The following is a 27,164-nucleotide window of genomic DNA, read 5'->3' as shown; positions in this document are numbered from 1 at the left end:
CTGTACCAAGCAGGCTCTAATTTTATCCCATGACAGGAGGCTTCATATTTTGCATAACTTTCTTTACTTTATGCCTCCAGCAGCACAAGTCAATCAATAAACTTTAAACCAATCAGTAACAGGCATCACATCCATATATAAAGCCCTGACAGACACATGACTTCCTCTTTCTTTGCTGCTTACCAGCCAAGGCACAGGTCAGAGTATTTTGCTCCAAACTGTTTTACTGATATTGCAAATTGTCATTAGTTAATCATTTATTGCTTAACATTCAGTTTGCTCCAAACTGTTTTTATTAATATTGCTATGGTCACTGCAGTTAGACACCTTATGCTAGACATTCAGTTTTAATCCAAACTGGTTTTCTGGATATTGCAATGGTCACTTTAATTAAACTTTACTACTTGACTTTCAGTTTGCTCCAACTGTTTTTATTAGTATTGCTATGGACACTTTAGTTAGATGTTTAATGCTAGACATTCAGTTTTTGCTCCAAACTGTTTCTGGATATGCATGGCCACTTTAGTTAAACTTTATTAGCTTGTCCTGCATTTTTGGCCTAAACGGTTTTCATTATTTTGCACTTGCCTTCCATTTGGACTTGTTTAGTGTGATATTCTCCCCCTGTTACCCTTCCCCCGAATTAACCCTGTATTTTCTGCTTTATTAGCCTGTTTGGTTTTCTGTTGTTGGCACCTTTTCTTTCCTATGGTCTCGTTTTTTACCGCGACCGCTGCGTTTTACCGTGAGCACGGTTTTTTATTCATTGGTACTGGGACTTCAGGGCAGGTCCCCTGTGTTGGGGATGTCGGGGGGACTCTGTTCCATACCAGCGGGCAGTGATCGTACCCTCGATCGCGGGCCACCAGGCACTTTTGCGTGTGAACGGCGGCCATCTTGAATCTCGCGGCACTCGCGAGATTCACGTCGGCCATGTCGTTTAGCCAGTTCGTGATTCCCACGAACTGGCAGCTAGATCTGTACTGTTTAAAATATTTTTCCTGTGAAATAAAAGTTTTACAAATACTTTTGAGCTCAATACTAATACATATAATGGGCATGTGGAATAAAGGTTTTATATGTACCTTTTCTGGAAGATTATGAGTGGACTGTTCACTGCTGACCTCTATACTGTCATATTTCATTGGCATGTGAAATAAAAGTTTTATATGTAAGTCTGCATGAATATGTAGGACTGATCCCTGCTGTGTGCATATAGTGGATGCAGTACTCATGTCTGCTGGCAGTTTGCTCTATTCTGTTTATACAATTGACATGTTGAATAACAGTTTTATTGTACGTCTGGAGGATTATGAATGGACTGTTCCCTGCTGTGGGCATATAGTGGATGCATTGCTCTATCTGCTGGCAGGGAAATTAAATAGAACTGATAACTTACTCAGCTCCCTACTCCCACTGGACCTCACAACCACTGGATACACTCCTTCCCCACAGGGATACACCTCCCAGGACACAATAGTGGAGGCACATAACGGAGTAATTAATAGGGGTGACCCCCCTTACGCTGGGTGACCCCCCAAGCGTTGCAGACACCTCTCCAAAGTGACATTGTGGTACAGGGATGACCCCTCCTTACACTGGGTGACCCCCAAGCGAATCTGGTTCCTGTCCTAGTGACATACATATACTGGGGTGAACCCCCTACGCTGGGTGAACCCTAAGCAAATCTTATTCTGGTACTAGTGACATACATATACTGGGGGGAACCCCCACGCCCTAGGACGGGCTCATATCCACAGAGTACAATCTGTTACTGTATGCACAGACTGGGACACACTGGATACATGTATATCGACAGAGCCAGGAAGGAGAGCTCACGGTGCTGCCAATTCTCCACAGTACTATATCCCATAAGGGTGACCCCTTGGATAATTTGGAGGCTACCATACCTCCCCATATATGGGCTACGTCCCGACATTACTGACCGCTCATCCCGGTCTTATTGAGGGTGACCCCCTCCTCAGACTACTCCCAGGAAATCTCTAAGTGGTACTGATTGAAACAATTCTGGGTGACCCCCAGTCGTACGTGGAGGCCCACTAAGTGGCAATAAGTGTACTACCGTACCTGTCACCTGTTCATTACCCCACAGACCGAAAGAGTGTCCCAACATGCCATAAGAGACATACATACAGGGGTGACCCCCCTACACTGGGTGACCCCCAAGCGAGTCTTACTCCGGTGCTAGTGGCATAGGTACAAAGGGGTGAGCCCCTGACGTACGCGGAGGCCCAATGAGTGGCAATAAGTGTACTGTTGTACGATCCTGTCTCCCACAGACTGAAAGGGTGTGAACCAACATGTCAGACTTCCCTCAATATCCCCGACCGATTTTCAGGCGAGGATTAAGGCCGCCATGGCAGCTTCGGGGGAAGAAGTCCTCTCCAATATGCTGGCTAACAACCCATCCGACAGAGCGGGTGCAACGGCACCAATACCAGTGGAAGCTAGAGATGCCGACAACGTTAGGTCGGACACCTTATCATCTAAACACCATTGGAAGGGCTCCAACGCGGCTTCTCCAAAGGGGAAAGGGAACACCCCGACTTAGCGGAGCCGTTTCTCAGAATGTCCTGTCCATTAATCATCTCAGGCTCCATCATCAGGGGACGAGGACTTCATCCCTCCCCCTTCTCTGGAGATCATGAAAGAATGGAGAGCAGAAGAGTCTCCATCTGAAGAGGTAAAGTGACAAGACCCGCCTAGCAAGAAAGGTTTTTCTTTGGCACACTGGACACTCTTGTTTTGACTCATGCACCATCCGACACCCAGGATCATCCGAATGGGGTTTACTGGAGCACCGGGCACACTTTGCCCACTTCTGGCTCAGGAGGCCTATTGGAAAAGAAGTCCGAGACAAGCTCAGGGTGGAATGCCCACACCCTCTATGACCAAACAAGATAGTCCTCACCATGGAGCTCGGTATCACTGTGGTGATATTTATGTCCCGATCAGGCCGGGGTCCATGTAAAGGTGTAGGAGAAGGACTCAAAACAAGTTAGGATGAAATACTGGACATGATCAGCCCCGGGAAAAAATTCTATACTTTGCGGACCTGACCCCACCCAAGACTCACCTCTAGAAGCTCACGATGAGAGGGATTGGGTGCAAAGGGTAATATGTAGGTTGGGGAACGCAAGGCAGACAGGTGCACAGAACGGCGCAAAGCAGCCCGATTAAAGATGGATTTCAAACTATTGAAGTTAGGAACGAAAGATCGAGGACCTCAGGCAGACGGACTATTGTTTGGAGAACCATTTATCTCAGCGATGGTTTGATAGTAAGGAAGAAAACAGGAGACTATCGCCCAGTCATCAACCTATGCCAACCCAATGGTTTTGGGGCGTACCGACAACTCAAGAAGGAAGGAATCCATCTCTTAGGGGATCTACTCCTCGAAAGGGGTTCACAAGGTTGGATTTGAAGGGCACTTACCTACTGGTTCACATAGTGCCTCATGAAGTTTCTGAAGCCGGTCACGGCGCACTGAAGAGCAAAGGGTATCCGCTGTCGCATACCTAGATGACTTACTGACCTTTTGCAAATCCAATTCCTGACTACGTTTACAAACGAGATTTATGTTTACCATTTCGGGAATTGTTGGGATTCATAGTGAACAGAGAGGAGTCGGTTCGATCCCAGTTCCGAGTGATTCAGTTCCTCTACTTCGGAATAGATTCCACCTTGGGTGGATTACACCTTCCCACATTATTGATAGCGACGATTCGTAAGGAAATTGGACGGGTACGGCGGAAAGGCACCATAACCCTTTGACTATTTCCCAGGAACGCTTCACTACCGGGCCAGACAGCAGCTGAAAGCTCACTGCCTGGGATCCGGACACACCTATGAAATTGGGATCAGAATAGGGAATACTTCAATAGTATTCATTACCACGGTAAAGGAGTCCAGAGTGTCACCCAGAATGGTTGTCCTTAATCGGGATCATCCTCTGCTCCTTCAGTTTTAACTTGCCTTCGGGCAGATCCAAAAGGTGAACATCATCCATTGATAATGCAGGAGCGTCTGGAGTTGGTGGATTGGTGTCTTTCAGGGGAGACTGGTATGTCAAGGGACTATCGCAACCAACTAAAGACCTATTATGGGACTCATGGACACCAGGTATTCCCCGAAATAACTTATCCGCATGGAACACCTGGAGTTCACTGGTGTATGGGAAGAGACTGTGATCCCTTTATGGAAAAACACATAAAATGCTCGGATGTTATCCCATAAAAAAGAGAGGGAAACTACCGAGCCAGCTGGTAAGCAATGCAATTAAGCGTGCACATTAAATGTTATGCCAAATAAATCTTAGAGTCTGGAGTCCAGTAGATAGGCAAAAAATGGGGATGAGAGGCAGAGAGATGCTAAATGTGATAAATACAGTGCGTGATAGGTATCTCTAGATCCACAAAAATATTCAGACTTTAATGTTCTATTAAGATACAAGAGATACTATAGCAACTGTGTATCAATGCAAACTCTCTGGTTCCTCTAATTACCTATAAAATTAACCCTTGGTGCAGAAAAAAGCCAAATCCGTGGTTCGGAATGCTATTACTGAGGGGGTTATAGGTGATAGTCCCCTAAACAGCGTACTACCTTTAAATAAATCTGAAGTGTAATACATCCATAGCGAGATAAGTAACTCGATATATACACAGTGCAGAGTTATGAAGGGTATTAAACCAAAAGTTTAGGTATAGCAGAGGGACAAGTAGAGGTAGCAAGTGTCTAAATAGATGAGGGAGACAGCTAAGTCGAAAAATAAAAAACTGACATAAAGTCAGAATATCGCAGACAAAACGAACAATAAACAGTCTCTTATGCTATTGCTATTTCCCTTACTTCTGCTAATAAACACCTTCGTGGGTGTTCTAAACTAGATGGTTGTACTAAATGCTGTTAAACCTATCAAACAGAATAGGACTCCAGAGGGAGTAAGTAATGAGAAAACGGAAAGTTAGAAAAACTAATAATAACTCATAATCAAAGAGTGAACAGAAGAGGGGAGGATTCCCTCAGTGCGTCGTGAGTGGTGCATAGTGCGATGTCCGAGTGCTGTGACTCGGGAATCCCCCCAGAGATACGATCCGACGCGCGTTTCGGAGTAAGCAACTCCTTCGTCAGGGATCATACTGACGAAGGAGTTGCTTACTCCGAAACGCGCGTCGGATCGTATCTCTGGGGGGATTCCCGAGTCACAGCACTCGGACATCGCACTATGCACCACTCACGACGCACTGAGGGAATCCTCCCCTCTTCTGTTCACTCTTTGATTATGAGTTATTATTAGTTTTTCTAACTTTCCGTTTTCTCATTACTTACTCCCTCTGGAGTCCTATTCTGTTTGATAGGTTTAACAGCATTTAGTACAACCATCTAGTTTAGAACACCCACGAAGGTGTTTATTAGCAGAAGTAAGGGAAATAGCAATAGCATAAGAGACTGTTTATTGTTCGTTTTGTCTGCGATATTCTGACTTTATGTCAGTTTTTTATTTTTCGACTTAGCTGTCTCCCTCATCTATTTAGACACTTGCTACCTCTACTTGTCCCTCTGCTATACCTAAACTTTTGGTTTAATACCCTTCATAACTCTGCACTGTGTATATATCGAGTTACTTATCTCGCTATGGATGTATTACACTTCAGATTTATTTAAAGGTAGTACGCTGTTTAGGGGACTATCACCTATAACCCCCTCAGTAATAGCATTCCGAACCACGGATTTGGCTTTTTTCTGCACCAAGGGTTAATTTTATAGGTAATTAGAGGAACCAGAGAGTTTGCATTGATACACAGTTGCTATAGTATCTCTTGTATCTTAATAGAACATTAAAGTCTGAATATTTTTGTGGATCTAGAGATACCTATCACGCACTGTATTTATCACATTTAGCATCTCTCTGCCTCTCATCCCCATTTTTTGCCTATCTACTGGACTCCAGACTCTAAGATTTATTTGGCATAACATTTAATGTGCACGCTTAATTGCATTGCTTACCAGCTGGCTCGGTAGTTTCCCTCTCTTTTTTATGGGATAACATCCGAGCATTTTATGTGTTTTTCCATTTATATAACAAAAGGGTTCATGCCCACCTGGGTGTAGCTGGTACCACCCACCCTGACCAATTTTCTCCTAGTCAGAGATTTGACCCTGTGTGAATCTCTAGACTTAAGAGAAAATACCTTCTCTCCTCCATATGTGATCCCTTTATTACTCCTATCATACCTTTTCACTACGGGCCGATCGGAACGATCGGACCGTTCCATTAACGGGATACGTTCCGCGATTTCGATGACGCATAGTACGATTCACGACACTCCCGTCGATCAGGAGCCTTTGATATGCCACTTTCTGCGGGGTATGAAACTGTCCAGAACCATGCGTCAAAGTATAACTGTTGTGATACTTTGATTTGGTTCTTTTGGAACTAGTCAGATAACACGGACCTATCCCTCCGTCAGCCATCAGCCATAGTCACGTTACTTTTAGGTCTTTTCGTCGGGTATCAGATGTAATGGAGTTCGACGTAGATGGTCTTTTTGGTATCACCGGAAGGAATGATTTCTACGGTGTCTCGTAGAAGTAAATCTTATCCGCGTCCGTATCTTACCCTGTTCCCGGCGGTTTCCCAGTCTTTGTGCAGTTAAAGCGGTACTTTGTTACATGGAGATCACGACAGCACATAGATTGTCACATTCAGGATTTCTGCTGGTCTTATACCAACCATACAAGCCAGTTTGAACACTCTGTTTAGATGGGTTCATTGGTTGTTATCACTAGCGGGGGTGGAGACGTGTTTTGGGTACTCATTCGGTACGAGGCGAATATTTTCGCTCCCTGTTTCCCTCCTATACTCTGGAAAATTTTAATATTCTGGTTTGTCATTTTCTCAGTGTAATTATAAGGTTTTGGTATTTCAGTATATTTATGGGATGCTTATCTGGTTGACATGTGTTAGATCCATGTTGATTATTAAGTATACTATGGTTGTTTAATATTTCAGTAAATTAACTTAATATAAATATAGATACGTATAGTACTGGATTTAATGTGGACAACAGTTGGTTTCCATCACCTTTCACGTATTTCTGTTCAAGATAAAGCTAGAAGGTTTCAAGTTTCGTTTCAAGTTATGTGCTACACGTTACTCGGGACTGTTATTTGAATTCCCTGACGTTATAATAGACTGTTTTTCGCATCAAAGAAAGAGGAAGTAATGTGTCTGTCAGGGCTTTATATGTGGATGTGATGCCTGTCACTGATTGGTTTAAAGTTTATTGATTAACTTGTGCTGCTCGAGGCATAAAGTAAAGAAAGTTATGCAAAATATGAAGCCTCCTGTCATTATTAAAATTAAGATTATAGGTACACTACGTTAGCATAATCTACAATTCAAACTGCTACTTTTACCTTACAAAGTCCTGAACAATTCCACTCCTCATTACATTCCTTTATAACTAAAACTTTTCTTCTTGTTTCCTTCACCCTACATTTGACCATCCCCTGTCCTCTGTTCGGTCCAACATTTCTAAACGTTATTTATAGGTTTTCTCTAGAGCTGCTGCAATTCTATGCAATTCCTCCCTTGTCCTTTCAGAAATTCTCCTAACCTCTAGACCAAGTGTAGGTAATTTTCTGCACTCCCAAAGATGTGGATTACTATTATAGTCATAATGCTAGTAAAGCATCAGGGGATATGTAGTCCAAAATATTTGCAGTGCCGAAGGTTGCCTGACACTGCGCTAATCGTATAGGAAGTCCATGAACCTTTTTAGGAAACCTCCAACATCCTAGATGGTTCTTCTCTCATTATAACAGCCTTAATATGACTCATCACTTCACCTAGATTGTGTGCTTATTTGAGCAAGACCTTCATCACCTCTTGTGTCTGTCAAAAGTGCTCACCAACCACACAATATAATTATAAAGTGCTGTAGATAACGTTGTCATTATATTCATGTTATTAATTACAATAATAATAGTAACTAACCATTTTAATAAAATGTAATTTGTCACATCTTCTTAGAAAGGCTAAAAGGTCCCATTGAAACTCTTTGTCAAACTCTTTGGCTATCTTCTAAAAATTTACTTTACATTAGACTGATGTCTTAGCATGGGCATATGACAAATTTGCTTGCTCATCTACAGCATTTGGACCTACTGCATATGGTCTCCGAAATGAAAACTAAATTAACGACAATATAAATTGTGTGTGCCTGTGTGTGTGTGTGTGCATGTGTCGGTATACATATATCATCTACCAGTAATTTCAAACAGCAGACCCTGTAATTCACAGAACTGTATCACACTGAATTTTCTTCCATAATTCCCAGAAATGCATTCAATTGTACAATGCGGCTCTTAAAACATAATAGCAGCAGTGGGGACTGGATATAATGCTGCAAAGAAAACATACACACAAAACTAAATTTAATTTTCCTTTCACATATATTGGAAATAGAATACTACAAACGAGAAACCACTTTTTAGCAAAGTCATACTTAACGTAGGCACAGGGCAATAATGCGTGGTAACTTACGACAAGGATGTCCTAGAACCTTAACTTCATCAATGGCCAGATATCCATTCTGTTCAGATGTGATGACTTCAAAATAAACCTAAAAATAGGAAAATATATAATTTGTTAGAATTATAGCACCAGTGATTTTGTTAAACTGAACACAGAGTCAGATTTCGATATAGAACTGACTTCCACAGAATGTAGATGGTTTCTTAATTTGAAATTGCCACAAACAGGTTCTAATCAACAGCCGGTAGCCTTGTTTTAGGACGAGATTTATAATTGAAATGTTTTTTTGCATATATAAAAATATTCTCGGGGTTCTCACTACAGTGTGAATTATAAATGCCAACATTTAGGCTGCAGCAGCCAAGCAATGAGTTTAGCTGACCTGGAGATATTTTTTCCTAACCATCTATTTTAGACTTAATTTTCACTACAATTCAGAGTTGAGTGAATTTCAAGGCCAAAATAGCCAAACAAAAAAACGAGCAAACCTGTGAATATTTTCCAGTGTTGCTAGTCAGGCCTAGAATTCAGTTTAGATTAACAGCTCATACTTAAAGGGACACTCCAAATGTATAAAGCACTTCAGTAATGTTATATGTGTGAAGAGTAAGTCCTATTTATTTCATTGTACAAAAAAGTGGAAATTTCAATAGAAATTTACACTTTTATAATTAATCTTATTACACCCCCTGACATTCAATCATACAACCACTCATGCTACTTCCTGGTTTGTTTAGCTCAGTGGAGATAAACTCAAGTGCCAGCAATTGCCAAGAGCACCTGCCTTGTAAAGACTTCTCATTGAGCAGCATTAGGAAGTCTGTGATTGGACAGCTACAGAAAGTCTGAGCAGAGTTAAAAGGGGAGGGCTTGCAAAAGGCTGCAGATAAGAAATTTGTATCTTTTGGAAACTGTTTTTAGATATAACACAATAAAAAATGCAGAATTAAGCACGTGTATATTTTCATTTGGGGTTTGTCTACTAAACAGTATATATATATAAATATATATATATATTTTTTTTTTTAAATAGCCCTGTCTGAGATTTTAAAACAAAAATATCTACCATTACATATCTAAAACATTTCACAAAATATTCTATTTAATTAACAACACATTGTGGTGAAATAAGGACACGTTTGTAAAATAATGGCCAAAACTGGAGAACTGTAAAAATTGAATTAATCTGAAGTGGGGAATATTTTGCGTGGTTATATTAACCTAAATTTAGGAAGTTGATTGTAAACCCACATAACTGGCTGTTTAGTCAATTGAATTTGGTACCATAAAATTAGTTAATAACCAAATCGGTGTCACTGAAATGTTCACTTACATTTTCATCAAGCTTTATTAACAGATTCAGTAGAAGCAGAGATATCATTGATAAGTGAAACAAATATTCGTGTATACACAATCCATAAAGCAAATGAGGTAGAAAAACATAAAGGTCAAAAGGCATGAACCATTATTGAACAAAAAGCGGGAGCATTAAGCCATATTCATTCAGCGTGAAAGGACTAAAACAGTATGTTTAATGGTATGTGTCTCTCCTCAGCCTCTAGGAAGCAGGAGTCAAGGGATGGAGATATAATGAAAGAGGTATTCTAACGTGTTTGCACAAAAGTGCATCTGGTATAATACAAAAATACAAATCAGAAAGAATTTTGCAAGACTCTTACATTTTGTTGCATTTTTCAAAAATATGGATGGTAATTCAATATCTTCCTTTATCTGTAGTTTTCTTTTAAAACATCAAACTTATGTTTGTTAGAAGATCAGATTTTCTAACACTCGAGAGTCTAACTCTGCATGTAGATTAATAGATTTTACATTTATTGGTGATTTAAAAAAAAAATAACTGGTGGAATAGCGGATTTATCAAGGTCAATTTATTAATGATCACATGACATACTGAATTATTGGACAAAATAAGATTATTTTTTTTAACAGCATTCTATGGGCACAAAATTATCTTTTCATAGAATATCTTTAAAGTACAACTGTGAAACCTACCAGTGATTATTATTAATTATTTTATTATATTTTTTTTTATGATTTTGCTGCATTTGTTGCATGTTCACAAATTAATGAAGTGGTAGTGGTATATAAACTAATATAATCAGATGGAGATTGCTTACAAAAACACCAACAATATTGGAAAAGGGGCTGCTTTGAATTTAAAATAAATATATATATTTTTCAGCCTAAAATGCTTGTTTGGTTCCGTGCCATTAAATTAGAATAAATAATGTAATATTATTTAGGTGGAGTGTTGGTACTTCTGTGGAGGTTGTTATTCAAACTGTCATTATATTTTCACTTCTCATTTTTTTCAAGTTTATGACATTTTATGAAACAATGTTTATTAAATGATGAAATTAGATTTTTTATTTTTTTTAAGAACATTTATCATTTATCAATTATCATTTATTACCCAGGATTTGGGAATATATTACAAACATTCATTAATTTATTAAATGACCTCTATAGGCACCCAGACCACTTCCGCTCAATGAAGTGGTCTGGGTGCCAGGTCCATCTAGGGTTAAACCTGCAGCTGTAAATATAGCAGTTTCAGAGAAACTGCTATGTTTACAATAGGGTTAATCCAGCCTCTAGTGACTGTCTCATTGACAGCCGCTAGAGGCGCTTCCGCGCTTCTCACTGTGAAATTCACAATGAGAAGACCCTGGACGTCCATAGGAAAGTATTGATACATCAGCGCATTCAGGAGAGGGAGGAGAGTTCCCCAGCGCCGAGGGAGCCCGACGCTGGAGAAAGGTAAGAGATTAACCCCTTCAGACTGGAGGGACGGGGGCCATGAGGGTGGGGGAACCTATACCCTATAGTGCCAGGAAAATGAGTTTTAAGTGTTTGTGACCTATGATAAGTCACTTTGCCACAATGTCGCTCAGTTGTACACTATGTTTTAATTGTATTTTTGGTTTATAGTTTTTTCACTATGGTATTTATTGTACTATCTGACTAACTCCTGCTCAGCTTAACCTCCATCCTTCTGTGCTGTGTGAAAACCTACAGACTCAGGCAAGATAGATTGAGCAATAGTTGGTGCAAGGAAATTACTTTTCTCACAGTTATGTCTAAAATGCATCATGAAAATCCACATTGTTTTCTTACTGTTAGGCTGGTTCATAAGTCTATAGTTTTTGCATGCGTGGCGTGTGTGCTTTTGGTATATAACGTTAGCTGTGTGTATTAGATCTCTATGGAGGTTCATTATGTATTTAACACTATTTTAGATATGCTGCTAGCTGCCAATCTGCTCGAAAATTATTGAAATTATTAAACTGTAATGATAAATGTTTATCAGGCTATAATCATAAAATAGTATTTAATAAAACCATACATCATACATTTTGACATGGCTTGTTTCTATGTACAGCATTGTCTACAAGCCAAATGAAAAGCTGTCCAAATTGGGGTAAAGGCCCATAACAGACATACTTGCTTTAGTGACTGTGGTAAGGGACAGATAATCTTTCAATAGAAGACTAATAAAGTCATAATAAACCACTTTGAATTCATCTTGAATTTTCACGTTAAAAAATAACCCTACTGAAATTCTGGCAACAAAATGGATATCAACCCAGACATTGGTATATATTGGTAAAACCTTTGTAATACTTAAACTGTCATTCTGGGAGGATATAGGGAAAATGAATGAAAACAGCAGTTGGAGAAAGGCCGCAACATACGGGATAAAATTGCTCCTCTCAATATCACTTGGGACTCACAGTTACAAAATAGATGTAAAGCTACTGGATACTAATAGCAGATGTAACTGGCTTCAAAGGAAGAAGCTGAGCGGCACTAACAACAGACAAGCTACTTAATAGGGATGTCACGGCATCATTCATTTCATATGTAATTGTGTTTGGCAAACTGAACAGTAGGTGGTGATGTAGCAAGCTAAAAACGTTTGTTTACTGCTGTATACACCCTCTGAGAGATATTTACTAAAGTGAGAACTTAAGGTGAATTTATCCAAAGTTGCCAACCTGAAAGAATGGCGGAGAATTTTTCCACTTTTTTTTTTACCTTGAATTTTAAATTCTTTAGTGAAAAGCCCAATTTTCTAATAGAATAGAATATGTTTTCTGTTTCTTGTTGTCTCCGTGGTCATCTGAATGTGCTGTAGTTTGTTGTTGTGCTTTCAATCCAAAACTTGCTTATACAAGTAAAGTTTAATGTTCTGCATTTTCTTCCAGCAAACATAACTGTGAAGTGTTTATAGTACTGTTAAAACCAGTACAACAGTGTGTATTAGAACACTGCAGATGATCACAGCGTGTGACTGCAGCTCTAACCTAATGAGTAGGAAATGTCCTATTTAACAACTAATTATGGACACGTAGAAACACTCACAATAGGAATGTTTACAGCAACTCTGAGACCGCTTAATGGAGGTAAAAGCAAGTGAACTAAACAAAAGTGCTTTCTGCTCTGTTTGTCTTTACGAAAAAATAAAACCAAAGACTTTCCTGTGTTGGCTGCCAAGTATCTCATAATGAAAACCCAAGGAAAAATTAACGGAGGCTAGAGATTTAACAGTTAGGAGAAACTGTTTGTACAGGCACATTAATATCATCAATGTACTGTAGTGCACAAAATTAAAACCTCAGAGTGCTGAAGGTCTCTAACTCGTCCGGTTCGATTACCCATAAATTGGATATTTAATGCTCCATCTGCCTTTTCGTAGACACTGCAGCGATGTGGTTTTTGAATGTAACTGAGTGCCTATAAAACCTTGGAGTGCAAGTACATTGGCTGGATTGCAGGCAGGGTAATCAACCTTTAAGGTGAAAAACAATGCAAAGGAACACAGATGCATCGATGTATTGTCATTGATTAGCATAGCTCAGCATCAAGCTCTGCACACATAGAATCTATTTCCCATATCTGGGGCAAATGTTCAGCACTGTGTATGATTTAAGGGAACACTCTAAGGACCAAAATCACTAAAGCCAACTGTAATGTGTATAGTGCCAAGAATGTACTAACATAATCCCAGGACAAGTAATCAAACCGCTTGTGAATGGTTTAACAACTTATCCATTGGGCTCCACTCTTCTACTCCGGTGCCCCCAGAAGGTGGAGTACTGTCAGCCCGGCAGCACAAGGTTAAGATCATTCGCTGAGAGTACTCAACTGATTCCAGGGCATTTCTAGCACCATAACCACTGCAGTATGTAAGGATGATGGTGCTGGATGTGTTCCTTTAGAAAATTGCAAGTTCTTTTCTCAAATTGAAGTAACCATTCCATTTTCATTCAGGCTACATTGCTTTTAGACGAGTGGTGTGTTTAACATGGAAATGGAATAGATTAAATCACACTTCATTACTGTTGTCTGTACCTCTTACATGTCATTTGATTTCACATTTATATATCACCATATTTTATTATGTCTTGCTGCATGCAGTGCTAAGCAAAAACCTGGTTTTATTGTTCAAGGAACATTGGCCAAGCATTGATTCATCATTATCCTTCATCCTACAATCCCACAGCAATCATTTACATTTTTTATCCCTATTTCTTGTCTCTCTTTCCTCCCCCTGCATAAACCCCCACCTTTACTTTCATGCCAATATCCTTTTCCCTGTCCTATAACAAGTGTCCTATACCGCTCTCTTGGGTCTTAGACTAATAGTCTATGTAACCTTCTCCGTATCAAAATCACTGCACTGCTGCTTATGACTTTCAACATAGTCCCCAATCACTTCACTATTTTTCTCTACTCTTAAAATGTACTAATCTTATGGTTCAAGATAGTCCTTTTCATCACGCAGCAGCACAGTAGCTTTTCCTTCTACATGGCCAATGACATGTCATTTTTCGCTAGTTGCTCACTTATTCATAGACACTTACCTAATGGTAACACACTCACCTCTACATTGCATCTCACACACACGCACACATTCATGCCCATGGCAGATACATAAAAAATAGATCCACTCTCAATGCTTTCCCATAGGATTGGCTGAGACTGTCAAGGAGGCAGATCAGGGGCAGAGCCAACACAAGCCAAACACAGCCCTGGCCAATCAGCGTCCCCTCATAGAGATGCATTAAATCAATGTATCTCTATGAGGAAAGATCATTGTCTCCATGTAAAGAATTGAGACACTTACTGTCAGTGCTGGACATTGTGCAGCACTGCTCCAGGAAACACCTCTAGCCGCCATATGAGTAGTTGCCAGTGGAGGTAGCCCTAGGCTGTAATGTAAACACTGTATCTGAAAAGACAATGTTTACTGCAAAAAACCTGAAGGTAATGATTCTACTCACCAAAACAAATACAATATGCTGTAGTTGTTTTGGTGACTATAGTGTCCCTTTAAAACATAGAAAGCAAAAACAAGTGGATATAAAAAAAAAAATCAGGAACTGTTATGTTAATCAAAATGTATTCTAAATTATTGACACGTTAAAGTTGCCACCTTTGGAAGTTATAACAACTGAACGCAGCTGTGGCATCCTCTCTACAATGGAAATCAAGTATTGTTTGGAAAGTTCCTCCCAAAGCTATTTTAGCAGTCGCACAAATATGTTGTAATTCTGGGTTGCTTTTTTTTCAAGCTTCTTTCTCATTCCCTACCAACCAGCTGTGTGGGCCATACCACAATGTGATGGTATTTCTGACTTAGTACATTTTGGGTCATTGTTTTACTGAAAGATAAACCCCTGACCAACTAGTCATACACCAGAGTGTATCACGTGGCACTGCAAAATGCTGGAGTAGTCTATTTACTTTAGTGTAACACTCATTCCATGCAAGTCACCGATTCACCATAAGCCCCTGACCATCACAATTCCTTCTCTACAGGGAGTGCAGAATTATTAGGCAAGTTGTATTTTTGAGGATTCATTTTATTATTGAACAACAACCATGTTCTCAATGAACCCAAAAAACGCATTAATATCAAAGCTGAATATTTTTGGAAGTAGTTTTTAGTTTGTTTTTAGTTATAGCTATTTTAGGGGGATATCTGTGTGTGCAGGTGACTATTACTGTGCATAATTATTAGGCAACTTAACAAAAAACAAATATATACCCATTTCAATTATTTATTTTTACCAGTGAAACCAATATAACATCTCAACATTCACAAATATACATTTCTGACATTCAAAAACATAACAAAAACAAATCAGTGACCAATATAGCCACCTTTCTTTGCAATGACACTCAAAAGCCTGCCATCCATGGATTCTGTCAGTGTTTTGATCTGTTCACCATCAACATTGCGTGCAGCAGCAACCACAGCCTCCCAGACACTGTTCAGAGAGGTGTACTGTTTTCCCTCCTTGTAAATCTCACATTTGATGATGGACCACAGGTTCTCAATGGGGTTCAGATCATGTGAACAAGGAGGCCATGTCATTAGATTTTCTTCTTTTATACCCTTTCTTGCCAGCCACGCTGTGGAGTACTTGGACGCGTGTGATGGAGCATTGTCCTGCATGAAAATCATGTTTTTCTTGAAGGATGCAGACTTCTTCCTGTACCACTGCTTGAAGAAGGTGTCTTACAGAAACTGGCAGTAGGACTGGGAGTTGAGCTTGACTCCATCCTCAACCTGAAAAGGCCCCACAAGCTCATCTTTGATGATACCAGCCCAAACCAGTACTCCACCTCCACCTTGCTGGCGTCTGAGTCGGACTGGAGCTCTCTGCCCTTTACCAATCCACCCATCTGGCCCATCAAGACTCACTCTCATTTCATCAGTCCATAAAACCTTAGAAAAATCAGTCTTGAGATATTTCTTGGCCCAGTCTTGACGTTTCAGCTTGTGTGTCTTGTTCAGTGGTGGTCGTCTTTCAGCCTTTCTTACCTTGGCCATGTCTCTGAGTATTGCACACCTTGTGCTTTTGGGCACTCCAGTGATGCTGCAGCTCTGAAACATGGCCAAACTGGTGGCAAGTGGCATCTTGGCAGCTGCACGCTTGACTTTTCTCAGTTCATGGGCAGTTATTTTGCGCCTTGGTTTCTCCACACGCTTCTTGCGACCCTGTTGACTATTTTGAATGAAATGCTTGATTGTTCGATGATCACGCTTCAGAAGCTTTGCAATTTTAAGAGTGCTGCATCCCTCTGCAAGATATCTCACTATTTTTGACTTTTCTGAGCCTGTCAAGTCCTTCTTTTGACCCATTTTGCCAAAGGAAAGGAAGTTGCCTAATAATTATGCACACCTGATATAGGGTGTTGATGTCATTAGACCACACCCCTTCTCATTACAGAGATGCACATCACCTAATATGCTTAATTGTTAGTAGGCTTTCGAGCCTATACAGCTTGGAGTAAGACAACATGCATAAAGAGGATGATGTGGTCAAAATACTCATTTGCCTAATAATTCTGCACTCCCTGTATGTTTGACATCATCAACAAAAAACCTGCATGATTAACTGAAGTTTTCAAAGCTTCATTCATCTATCTTTAAGGCTTCTACCAGTCAGTAAATGTAAAAGTAATAAAAAAAAAAACTTCAACACTGACAATAAATGGGGACCCTTTATTGAGAACTTATCATAAGAACTCATTATATCGATACAATTGTGGGCCTTGCTTCCTCTCTCATAGCTAGCCCTTCCTTTTAAATAGTTTTAGATGGCTCAGTGCAAGAGGAGCACTATATATATTTAGTTACAACACACAAAGCAACCATAAATATGTGACAGTAAATTAATAATTTAACTTTTTTCCAACTTACCTATACAAGAATGATTAACCTTCACCATAGGCATAATGCCAACTCAACTTGCCATAAGGCGAACTCTTTTACATTAGAGTCACTGAAATGGTTAACTGATAGAACAAAAAAATACTAAATAAACTGCATATGAATTTAAAAAACATTTATTTTGTCATTCCTCACAACTACTCAGGTCATTCTATCTGTAAATAAACCTATAAATTAAATATACTATTAAACTAAAGAGATTGCATTTGCAATCCACAGCACGTTAGTGCCAATATTATCCCCAGCTTTGATTCCACTTTCTCTACTTACATATTTTAGAAATAATGAAAGATAAATGATAGTCATTAGGCTAGCGTTCCCATGCACTTGTACTAAAACAACATTGACACATGCAATATATCTCTGGTGAGAAAATGTGTGTGTAAAGACAGGGCTATGCTTTCCATCATTTCTGGCTGATGACTTGCTCAGCTTGAGAAATGATGATATTTTTATTCTATCCTCATCAGCATGCATTTTATCATATCGGACGTGACTTATACAGGTGCAACTATCATATGAAATACTTAAGAGACAGAAATGCTTTTCAAAAGCCGTGTAACAGTCACTTTCTTTGAAAGGAGAGCTGGATTCAGCAAAACTACTAATGGTGTGATGACCAGTGTACAGGTAAAGGATCCTTTACTATGCTATGAAAACCAAGATGATCATTAATCTGCTATTGTAACACAGACTATGCTTTTGCTCAACTCACCATTTGCAGGTCTAAATACCTGAATGATGTGATGTAACATCTCTGATATTCAGTGTCTGTTTAAACATCACAGTCTATTTGGAAGGACTAACATGAATAAACAATGTGCTGTCTCTTTAAGAACAGGATGCATGATGAAATGGTTAAGGATCTCAATATCAATCCCAAACATCCTTTCTCTTTTGAATAAAGCTATATAATTCAATATCTGAGGTACACCATACCGTGCAACAGTACTGGGTTCGGCAGGACACTCCAAACTTGGCCGACCATCCAGGGTTTTGTCTCTGGTATCCCATAATTGGGGACACAAGAGTTCAAGCTTCCATATGAAAGAGTGCGAGCATGTCATTGGATGAGCTTGCAATGTAAAAAAATGCACAAGGACATGCAGCTAATGGGCATAGCGCTGTAAGGACACTCTACACATGTCCTCGCTTCAATGGGATTAGCCAGGGCTATGGCTCCTTTTTAAATGGACCACTGGAGCAAGAAATCTTGGGCTCACTAGCCACAGACTGTGATCCTTCTTTCCAGACTTGTTAGTAAATAGCAGTAAGTTGTCGCTATTAACAACAGCTAGTATTTAGTAATGGCTGCTATTACAAAAAAGCTTCCAATAGTGTTGATATTTCAATAGCTGATTTCAATAACCAGACAAAAAGAAAGTAAAATAATACATCCTACTATATACAGTATATACAGTGTTGCTTGCTACCACTCCCAATGTGAATCGTTACTTTTTGATAAATAGACTCCAATGGTTTCACTCTCTCATCCTCAAGTAGTCTTGAGTGATGGCCAACAAAGAGGACACTTACACACTGAACACTGAAATGCTAGGAAAGACTACAGCGACTGTATAATCAGACCCCTAAACAATGACTCTAAGCCCTAACACAAATTTCAGGGAAAACGGAATGAAGGTGCCTCATGTAATGCGGCTATTTGTAATAAAGAAAGACAGGTATAGAAAAGCTTCCACCTAGGAAATTTGATGCTAATTTATAAATATATTAGTGATACAGGTACATCATGGGGAGAAAATTACTTTGGCCACCTTGAAAAGAGGTAACCTACTTAGCCAACCCTATCCTAGAGAAAATCTTGCATGACCAGAAATATACAATGTAAAATACAGCTACCTCCATATTGCTGTGACGGCGGTGGCCAACATCAGCTTACGTAACAACAACACTAGATAAGAGTGTCCTAATACCTCGAAAACTGTATCAATAGGCAACCTACTACACCATGCTCGATGCTGCAACCTCCATCGCTACCGGTAACAAGTGATACATAGTGAGCGTGAAAATAAATCATCAACTATCGGTGCATAGAAAAATAAACTACAAAATCAGAGTGCCCCCATCAAATCACACAAAAGCTGAATGTCCAATGCACGTTTTGGTGCTTAACACACCTTCATCAATGGCACAAGTCTACTATTAAGCTGTTTCAACCAGCGGGAGGCTGTTTTATATCCACAGCTGGACAGAGACTGTTGTACTTCCAAACCTAGAACTGCTTTACAAATGACAAGGAACTTCGCTATTGAAAGTACTTGTCCTATACATCCACTTCTTCCTTAGGCCAAGACTTTGCTTACATTGCTAGCGACCATTTTTTAATAACTTTCTACTTTATCAGCTTGCTTAGCTTTTCTATAAGATTTGTTGTGACTCCTTAAGGTGCCGTTATAGCCATAACAATAAAGATACCCCCCCCCCATCAGTAATTGTCCCTACATCTCATTTCTATGCTGACTTCCTTTTTAATTATTTTACATTGATCTAGGATTTTCTGAGACTGGCCACAAGATAGCCAGATGTCAGCGGGGTAGTGTTATATTTTCTCATTATTTACCTTGTCATCTTTTCTCATTTAGCTTTTATTCCTGCCTTCTTTTTCATTTCTTACTCATTGCTTTCCTCTTTACACTGATTCTATCACAGCTTTTACACTTTTACCACCTTCTCTTGCAATTTTGTCAAAATAATGTCAAACCTTTTGTATTTTGGTTTGACGTTTCCATATAGTCTCCCTTTCTTTGGATTGGTTAAAGGGACGTGCTTGGCACATTCCGGGCACTAATACATTTTAACTGCACAGGGTTTTACCTTATATTGATGCTGTATTTTTCTACACATGCAAATGTCTTTAACTTTGCAAAAAATAAATAAAAACAAAACAAAACATCTCCCAAATTGGGTATAATCAGTGTATTCACTCAGTTCACCCAATAAAAGATCAGTATAAGCATAAGCGTATGGACAAGGTATGCTGGGTGTGCATAGGCACATTCTAATGCAACTGGAGTGCTAGCTTTTAGGGAGCACCCCAAACCAGTAAGTTCTCCCTTCATGGCTCTGTGCACCTTTATTCCTACATGGCTCGTGGTTTGCACCTTAGTCGGATGCAAATCTCTTTAAATGCATTTTAGTGATCTGCTCCCAGGGGAGGTGCAGACTACAAGCTTCTCCCAGTTTACCACCAAGGAGCTTCTTGACAGGCAACGCTGATCTAACAGGGACCAGACAGTGTCCAAGGGAAGCAATGGTAATATATTTGATAAATATATCACATATAAAAAATAGAGTTTAATTTGTCTTTGGTCCATTAATGGAATGGGCAAAATTCCTCTGAAACCGAAAACTGTGTCAATGAAACTCAATTTGCCCGAAACAAAAAACTGATTAAGGTGAACAGAATTTTTTCACCATACACATATCTAGTAACCAAAATTGTATAACAGTACTCCACAGAAAGTTTTGAATGCATGGTTCTATTCCAGCGGATTCAATATGTCATCCTCCATTACCACCTGATGTCAAAACGAAAATAATATATTGGAATTTTCTGAACAAATGTAATTGCGACCCAGTCTGAGAGTACAGATTACTATTTACAAAAACAGTGACCTGCAGTTAAATAAAAATAGAATTTACAAAATTTGAAGATTATACCAGAGTTGCATGTAAAGCTAAATTTGACTATTTTCCAACTCAGTCATTTTACCCTTTGTTTTGTAAAATATGTTTGCAGCACTGGTTAGCGAATAAACCCCAAAAGCAATAAAATATGAGGTTGTCTTTGCTGACAGTATTGTCTGTCTTCAGGAGAGATACTTTCCTCAATGTTACAGATCAGCTGAGCACCAAACGCGAGGCAGTGAATCAGCAAGCCACAGATCCTATCCTCTCTGCATCACTGAAGAGCAAAATTAGCTTTTCATTCTTTCCATTTTGCCCAGCTGTGTGTACTAGGCATGTTCAAGTTCATCTTTACAAACATAAACATTGAAGGAAACACGTCACAGTCCGCAAAACACAATTGGCTTGCTAAACAAGTTCATGCGTCCACTGTCAGCAAAATAAAATAAATACAAATAAGATACAGAAAAAAAGAGAAAAAGTTCGGAATCAAACATGACAGTAGTTTTACTTATACCTTTATTATAGCAAAGATCATTCCAAAAGTGGCAATAGCCACAAAACATGTGAGTAGCCACTGGTCAGTCAATGTTAACACCTTCAGTCATATTAAAAGTGTTGAGCAAGGGTCATTATAAAAACCTTCATTATTGCTATATTAGTTATAAAATAAAATTCAGGTTAATATACTCCCAACATTTCAAATACAAAGAGGGAAACTTAAATTTTAGAGGTTTGAGTGTGTGTGTGACCAGGGATGTATTAGCCGCGAGGCAAACAAGGCATTTGCCTTGGGCGGCATTTTCCAGGGGGCGGCAAAAAAAGCCGCCCCCAAACGCCCAGGGCAAATGTCTTGTTAGCCTTGCGGCTAACAGACATGCCGGATGGGCTGGCTGTTAGGCGCGGGCGGCAGTGGCGAGGGAGCACTTTCCCCTGAGCTCTCAGCTCAGCTCCCTCGCGCGCCGCCCGCAGAGTGAGGCTGGGAGCCGGAATATGATGTCATATTCTGGCTCCGCCTCCCAGCCTCACTCTGCGGGCGGCACGCGAGGGAGCTGAGCAGAGAGCTCAGGGGAAAGTGCTCCCTCGCCACTGCCGCCCGCGCCTAACAGCCAGCCAAGCAGCCCGACCAGCAACACCAGAAAGAGAGAGAACCCTCCCCCCCCCAGCATTCCTAAAGGTAAGGAGGCTGGGGGGGTTGTTAAATAAATAAAAAAAGTGAGTGTTAATGTGAGTGAGTGTGTTTGTCTGCTAGTGTGTGTCTCTTAGTGTGTGTGTGTCTGTCTTAGTGTGTGTCTGTCTGTTAGTCTGTCTCTTAGTGTCTCTCTTAGTGTTAGTGTCTGTCTCTTAGTGTTAGTGTCTGTCTCTTAGTGTTAGTGTCTGTCTCTTAGTGTCTCTCTTAGTGTCTCTCTCTTAGTGTCTGTCTCTTAGTGTGCGTCTGTCTCTGTGCGTCTGTCTCTGTGCGTCTGTCTCTGTGCGTCTGTCTGTTAGTGAGTGTGTGAGTGTGTTAGTGTGTTAGTGAGTGTGAGTGTGTTAGTGAGTGTGAGTGTGTTAGTGAGTGTGAGTGTGTTTGCCTGTCAGTGAATGAGTGTTTCTGTCAGTGAATGAGTGTTTCTGTCAGTGAATGAGTGTTTCTGTCAGTGAATGAGTGTGTGTGTGTATTTAGAATGTGGGGCAGGGTGGAAGGGTTGGGTGGGGGTGGCGCGTGGAAGGGTTGGCTGGGGATGGGGCGCCTGAGTTTTGTCCTAGGGCAGCACAAAACCAGAATACACCACTGTGTGTGACCAAGGTCAGGGCTGTTCTGAGAACTTTTAAGTGACCTACTAATAATATATGCTGCTAGAATGTAGTTTAGAGCAAGAACAATGTATGCTATATACACATATTGATTTCTAAACTCAGTTTAAAGACACATTGACATGTCAACAATATGGAGCTCCTTGAAAATAGGGACATTAGCATATACAAGAGGGACAGAAGAATCTGGGCTCGAAATAGCATCTGTATAGGTAAGGAAGATGACAAACCCTTGGCCTGAGCAAAATAACTCAGCTTGAGGCACAAAATTATGTATGCATGTATATGTGAAAGGAGGGAAGTACAAAACAGCCACAACTGTCGGGAAAGTGGATATAATATTTATACGTACATATATTTTCCAAACCAGTGATATTCTTATTTTCACACCCTATTAAACAATCTAAATCCAGTCGGAATTTAGTCAACCAAAATCTGACCGAATCAAATGGTATTTTCCGTTCAAATGTGACCAAAATTTACGATTTTGAGCATTCGATTACTTTTGAGCATTCAACTGCTAATTGTAAGGGTTCGATCAGTCTGATCACTCGTTTTCTATATTTTTTATTAAGTGGCTGTCCCCTCATCAACAATCATGGGAGATTTTTGGCCCCATGGACGTAACACCAATCATGAACAGCTGAACTGTCTTATCCCATGTCCATTTTGGTTGTTTTGAGAATCGGCCATACACTGTTTCTTAGTTACGGAACTTACACAATCCACAAAATTAAAAAGAAATTCCAATTGTACCAAAACCAGTCTACACATTACTGCAATACCCACAAATCAGGGACCACAACAGCATGCTGGAGATAGGGTAACTATTCAAGTAATAGTTCCTAAAGTAATACAATATAGTATAGTATCTTGTGTTACTTACACATGCATTGTTTAGAGATGTTAATGCCCAAAGTAAGTCTTTCATGACAGTTTCAGTTTATATAAAATAACAATTAATTTCTCCTTTATCTGAATTCAGACTGTAAAAAGGTTTAAATGTATTTGGTAGCTTTAGTAGGAAAGATGTTGCTGGAGTAAAACCAATGGTTGGAATGGAGGAACTTGGAATCTTTTACTGCACAAAACAAAATAAATTAACCACTAAATGAATACATACTTACTAATATATTAATATATATATATATATATATATATATATATATATATATATATATATATATATATATATATATATATATATATATATATATATATATATAAAATTTTAATACATATATGAAATATGAACCTTGCCTTGTTTGTCTTTATTTACCTAGCTGGACAGATTAGTATGCCCTAGTAACAACAAGGAACAAGGAACGTTTAGTCAGTGACTTAATTATGTCACATTCTGTTCAGCTTTCCGATCAAATTATATACTCAAACTGATGTATGATAAAAACCAAAGAAAAGAGTTACCTGCACACTAGCTCAAATCCCTATGCATTTTTAAATACATGGAATCCCATTTCCACTCCAATGGCGATTAGATGTAATCCCACCTGCCAAGTCAAGGCAAACCTCTTAGGTGGGTCCTACACCAACAACTCACCTTGCTTCCTTCAGCTCCTGCTTGCCGTCCACCCCATGTGTTCCCTATTAAGGATTGCTAAGTATGTGAGTTTAGAAAAATACTCCTCTCTGTCTCATTAGAGAGTTTGTTTGCCTGAAGCTGAAGCAAGCAAGGTGAATTGTAAGTGTAGGACCCACCTAAGAGGTTTGCCTTGACATGGCAGGTGAGCTTACATCTTATGGCCATTTATTTAAATATGCATAGGGATTTGGGATAGTGTGCAGGTAACTCTTTTCTTCTGTTTTTTATTGTATGTATGGGGGCTGATGTGTACTATGGTCATTACTGCCACCCATGAGTAGTGGGAGTAGTGGGAGTCCGTGTGCAGGACTTATTTTTGTGTATTTGTACAAACCGATGTATGATCTTGCTATCACTAATTATTGCTCAGGTAAGGAAAAGCCAACATGGTATGGATTTAGAAAAATGAATCCCAAAAACAGTGTGGTTGGTATATTGCATTATCACTTCGTAGATCAACATACTTATAGATACATTTATTTGGTAGAATAATATTATAGAACATTACAGAATATTACAGAGGCAAGACATGGATGCTCTAAGCACCATAAAATTATAGAAACATAGAATGTGCTGGCAGATAAGTACCATTCGGCACATATAGTCTGCCCAATTTCCGAAATTTCTTTCATTAGTCTCTGGCCTTATCTTATATCTATAGGATTATAGGATAGTCTTATGCCTATCACCACATCCCACACTGTGTTAACCTCTACCACTTTAGCTGGAAGGCTATTCCATGCGTCTACTACCCTCCCAGTAAGTTAAAACTTGCTGATATGTTTGTGGCACTAGAAGTCTATGGCAAAACCTCTCAGAAAAGTTTTGACTCTCATGTCCAGATCAGGATTTGTCTGCTTGTAGCCCACAATTTAAGCACTTGAAATTATTTTTTGTACTACAGTTTGCCAATTTGTATGCAATTTTTTTTCTTTCTTTCAAGGTTGTACTCTTTTTGATACTTCTGTATCATTGTCATTTGCAAACTAAATCTTAAAGGAACACTATAGACACCTAAATTACTTTAGCTAAATAAAGCAGTTTTAGTGTATAGATCATTCCCCTGCAGTTTCACTGCCAAATTCACTGTCATTTAGGAGTTAAATCACTTTGTTTCTGTTTATGCAGCCATAGCCACACATCCCCTGGCTATGATTGACAGAGCCTGCATGAAAAAAAAACTGGTTTCACTTTCAAACAGATGTAACTTACCTTAAATAATTGTATCTCAATCTCTAAATTGAACTTTAATAACATACAGGAGGCTGTTGCAGGGTCTAGCAAGCTATTAACATAGCAGGGGATAAGAAAATCTTAATTAAACAGAACTTGCAATAAAGAAAGCCTAAATAGGGCTCTCTTTACAGGAAGTGTTTATGGAAGGCTGTGAAAGTCACATGCAGGGAGGCGTGACTAGGGTTCATAAACAAAGGGATTTAACTCCTAAATGGCAGAGGATTGAGCAGTGAGGCTGCAGGGGCATGTTCTATACACCAAAACTGCTTCATTAAGCTAAAGTTGTTCAGGTGACTATAGTGTCCCTTTAAATAAAGAAATAAAGAAAGAAAAAGCATTTCAATCTAATTTCCATGTAAAATAAGTAAATAACTATGGAAGAAACTTTGAATTTAATAAACCGCAAAATTAATGTGAACCTTTCTATGAATCATAAGACTGAAAAAATAGTGTTGCAATAAAAATTATCATTCGATTCAAATATAGTTGTTAACCTCCAAAATATTTCCATATTAAATTGCAACAAAGTGATAATTATAATGCAATATATACATTTTTGATTTAAAAAAAAAAAAAAAAAAAGTTTTATTAGGAATGGCCCACAGACTGAAAACTGCACAATTCAGTCTGCAAGGATGAAAGTCAAATGGGGACATTCATTTAAAGTTCACACATTTTTCTTGTTTAATTATATGCTTGAGAGCTGTTAAATATAAGGCACATTCATCAGCTCTCATTCCTTGGTGAATATTTATCAAGTTTGCAATCCTTACAAGATAGTATCATAAAAAGTAATAATTTCTGTCTAAATAACTCTCTAGATGGTAAAATCATTGTGCTCCACATGCCCTTGGATTTCTAGTCCTGCCTCTATCCTTATCCCTAAAGTGGCATATGTTTGTTTTACAAGCTACAAAGCCTGTCACTAAAAAAAATATACAATACTGCCTATATATACAGGGTGGCCCAAAGTAGGTATACAGTATAGGTTTTTTGCATGTTATTACATTTATATTTGTTTAACACAATTTCATCTCGTAAGTGCTCGAAATGTCTTCCATCCCCGTTGGAACATTCCTCGAACCTGTTCAGTACATGGTGACACACAATACATCACACACGCTCTGCATTTTCAGCCTTCCCGGACTGCTTTAGAATCCACTTTCTTTGTTCTTTACTCAAGTTTGCTGTCATCATTCACAATAACAGCAAAGAAAAATAATTATTTGATCTGCTCTTGACTATTCTTTTCAACTGCCACACTGATATTTAAATGCCAGAAATGTAAATGCCACTTTGATGTGCGTCAGTGCTTATGTGTACCCATATAATCTGTTGTGATGATAAAATGTAATAGATACTGTATCTCCTGCTTTAAAATAGTAGTTATGGCGATCAAGTAATGATGGGTTGTGGTGAGCAAGTGGTGATGTGTAGTAGTGAGCAAGTAATGATGGGTTGTGGTGAGCAGGTGGTGATGTGTAGTGGTGAGCAAGTAATGATGGGTTGTGGTGAGCAAGTGGTGATGTGTAGTAGTGAGCAAGTAATGATGGGTT

General features: G+C 39.2%; 1 protein-coding gene across 11 annotated transcripts in view; it reads right to left on the bottom strand.

The window, feature by feature from the left end:
* PTPRM (protein tyrosine phosphatase receptor type M) overlaps window positions 1-27,164 on the bottom strand; it is a 713,165-nt gene that overhangs the window by 476,180 nt on the left and 209,821 nt on the right. For all 11 annotated transcript variants that reach the window (XM_063451546.1, XM_063451547.1, XM_063451551.1 and 8 more), the window contains exon 4: window positions 8,573-8,651. In XM_063451546.1, coding sequence (XP_063307616.1) covers window positions 8,573-8,651 — 79 coding nt within the window. The remainder of the gene's footprint in view (window positions 1-8,572; window positions 8,652-27,164) is intronic.

The sequence above is a fragment of the Pelobates fuscus genome, chromosome 4 (genome assembly GCF_036172605.1).
Source record: "Pelobates fuscus isolate aPelFus1 chromosome 4, aPelFus1.pri, whole genome shotgun sequence".
NCBI lineage: Eukaryota > Metazoa > Chordata > Amphibia > Anura > Pelobatidae > Pelobates > Pelobates fuscus.
The sequence above is the reverse complement of the archived record's forward strand: the minus strand, read 5'-3'. Positions and strand labels throughout refer to the sequence as shown.